At 43.2% G+C, this 2,500-nt stretch overlaps 1 protein-coding gene across 1 annotated transcript in view; it reads right to left on the reverse strand.

Moving 5' to 3' along the window:
• LOC120548961 (HEAT repeat-containing protein 5A-like) overlaps nucleotides 1–2,500 on the reverse strand; it is a 37,754-nt gene that overhangs the window by 28,918 nt on the left and 6,336 nt on the right. Inside the window, exon 3 of the mRNA XM_039785463.1 lies at nucleotides 1–144. This exon is cut by the window's left edge and continues 106 nt beyond it. Coding sequence (XP_039641397.1) covers nucleotides 1–144 — 144 coding nt within the window. The remainder of the gene's footprint in view (nucleotides 145–2,500) is intronic.

Raw genomic sequence — 2,500 nt, forward strand, 5'->3', positions numbered from 1 at the left:
GACGCAGCGACGGGTCACCGCGGCGTCGCCAGGCGTCTGCGTGGCCCGGCCGTGGGACGCCAGCTCCATCAGCAGGGACAGGAAGGCCGGGAAGTTCCCCTCCAACCAGGAGCCGCCCAGGGTGGACACGAAGACCACGCAGGCCTGGGGAGGGTAGAGATATTTTATTAACAAAATGTGCTTATGTGCTCGTTGCAAAGGAGCTGTGTTAGCCACTGAGGAAGTGGCTAAAAGTAATCCAGGTGACCTCTGATGCACAGAAAGTTAAAGGACAATTCTGGCGCAAATTGAACCTAGGGGTTAATAATGTGGTGTAGTTGGTAGAGATGGTGCAATGCTGTGTGGTCAGGAATCCGCTGACGCTGTTTCTTGATTATAAAGGTTTATTTACATCAAAGGAATTCAGCATCATGTACAAGCCCTGCAGAGCTCGGAGAGGACCTGTTCTCCCAATTCTCCAGTGGTCCTCTGACTTTCTTTGTTTGAACATGGTATATATGTACTATGCTGTGTGTAACATAGATGGGGGAGGAAACAATACTTTGACCAATGGGCTACAAGCCAACTGGCCTTATTTTGGAGGGCCCACTGATAAGCATGCCATTTGTTTCCAGAGAGGGGTCTTCTGAAAGTAAAGTTCATCTGAGGTATTCTGTCGAATCTTAGATACCAGTCATAAATGTTCAGATAAAGCTCAAATATATGTTATATAGAATGATCAGATGAAATACGATGAAAATACACCTCAATAACATATGTGTACCAAGTCGACCGTTCTCTGGGATCTGTTTTCATGCTAATCAAATGTGTCTCTAGCTTTAAACAAGCTGGTGATTAGCTGCTAACGCTAGCTTTCGGGGCAGAGGGTAAATCTCTATTTCTACACCACAAACAAGGCTCAAAATATCACCACACTTCCACGGTAACATAATGAGGGTCCCTACATGCACACCGAAGCATTGAGAACTCTGTTAAGTGTACAGACAGTTTGTTAGAAAGATAGATTATAAAGACAGTAGCGTTAATGTTTACATGCAGACGTCATCTTGGATAACAGTCATGACCAGTCGAATCACGAATGCTGTGTTTGAGCCATGTTCCTGGTTACAATGGTACACATTAGAGTCCAGATCGGGCCAAATTTGGGCCAAATGACCAAAAATAGTCCCATGAAGTCCGACACGTCTTACCAAATTTGTAATTAGCCATCAATTTTCATAAAACGGCCCATATTTGAGCTTTATATAGTTGATTTCTCGCATAAAAAAAGTCTCAGAATTGAATTTAGTAACAAAACATTGCAGTGTCTGAAATATGAGACCTGCTGTCTTGTCGCCAATGTACGTGTATGTCAACCAATCAGCGCGCAGCTCATCTAAATATTCATGAGCATACCATATTTGGAAGAAAAGCTCTCGTTCCAAATAGGGCCAAAACACAGGGATGCATAAGGGCCAATAAAATATCAACCAGGCCATTTTCAGCCCAATCAATGTTACATACTCCATTAGGAGACCATAAAGGAACACGCAGACTTATTGGGAATTTAGCTTTTTCACCGTAACCACCAGAGTTAGATAAGTCCATACATACCCTTCTCGTGTCCGTGCGTGTTGTAAGGCTGTCTGACGGCTCCAGCATTAGCTTAGCCTAGCACAGATCCTGCAGGTGACTGGTTCCAACTAGTCGCTCCAGTTACGAGTGACAAAAACTCCAACATGTGCCTATTTACATGTTAGTGATTTTAGAGTCACAGCGTGCAGAAACAACAACGTAACATGAGACACAGCCATCTTCTAACCAGTAAACAAACTGGGAACTATATTCTCAGGCGGAAGAATATAGTACTTGGGCAGAATGATTTGCTTTGCAGCAAGCCTGTCTGAGAATATAGTTCCCGGTTTGTTTACTGTTAGAAGATGGCTGTGTCTCATGTTACGTTGTTTTTTGGACACGCTGTGACTCTACAAATCACAACATGTAAATAGGAACATGTTGGAGTTATTTTGTCACTTATTCGGAGCAGTAGTATTACTTAAACCATTCACCTGTAGGATCTGTGCTGGGCTGATGCCATGGAGCTGGGAGATGAGAAGGGGTATGTATGGGATTAGCTCTAACTCTGGGGTTACTAGAATAAGATAAAGTCCCAAATAAGCAATGTTCCCTTAAGGGACAGGAAATACCCTATATAATAATTCTAAATCACCTTTTTAAATTTTTTACCTACTAGCAAGACTTATGGAATGATGATGGAGGCCCCCTTCATATGTTCTGCATGGGAGGAAATGCCTGCTCTGGGGAATCCCCCCAATAATTATTACTCCTAGGTTCACTGGGCAAAAATCATTAACACCACCTAATTATCTATCACCCCTTCATCACCATTTCACTTCACCTTCACCACACTTCCATTTACCTATTCCTTACCCCCTCCTATCAATCCCCACTCCTAAACACCAAAAACCTCATTTCATCCCAACCTCACCTTCACACCATA

Source organism: Perca fluviatilis, chromosome 20 (genome assembly GCF_010015445.1).
Source record: "Perca fluviatilis chromosome 20, GENO_Pfluv_1.0, whole genome shotgun sequence".
Lineage (NCBI taxonomy): Eukaryota > Metazoa > Chordata > Actinopteri > Perciformes > Percidae > Perca > Perca fluviatilis.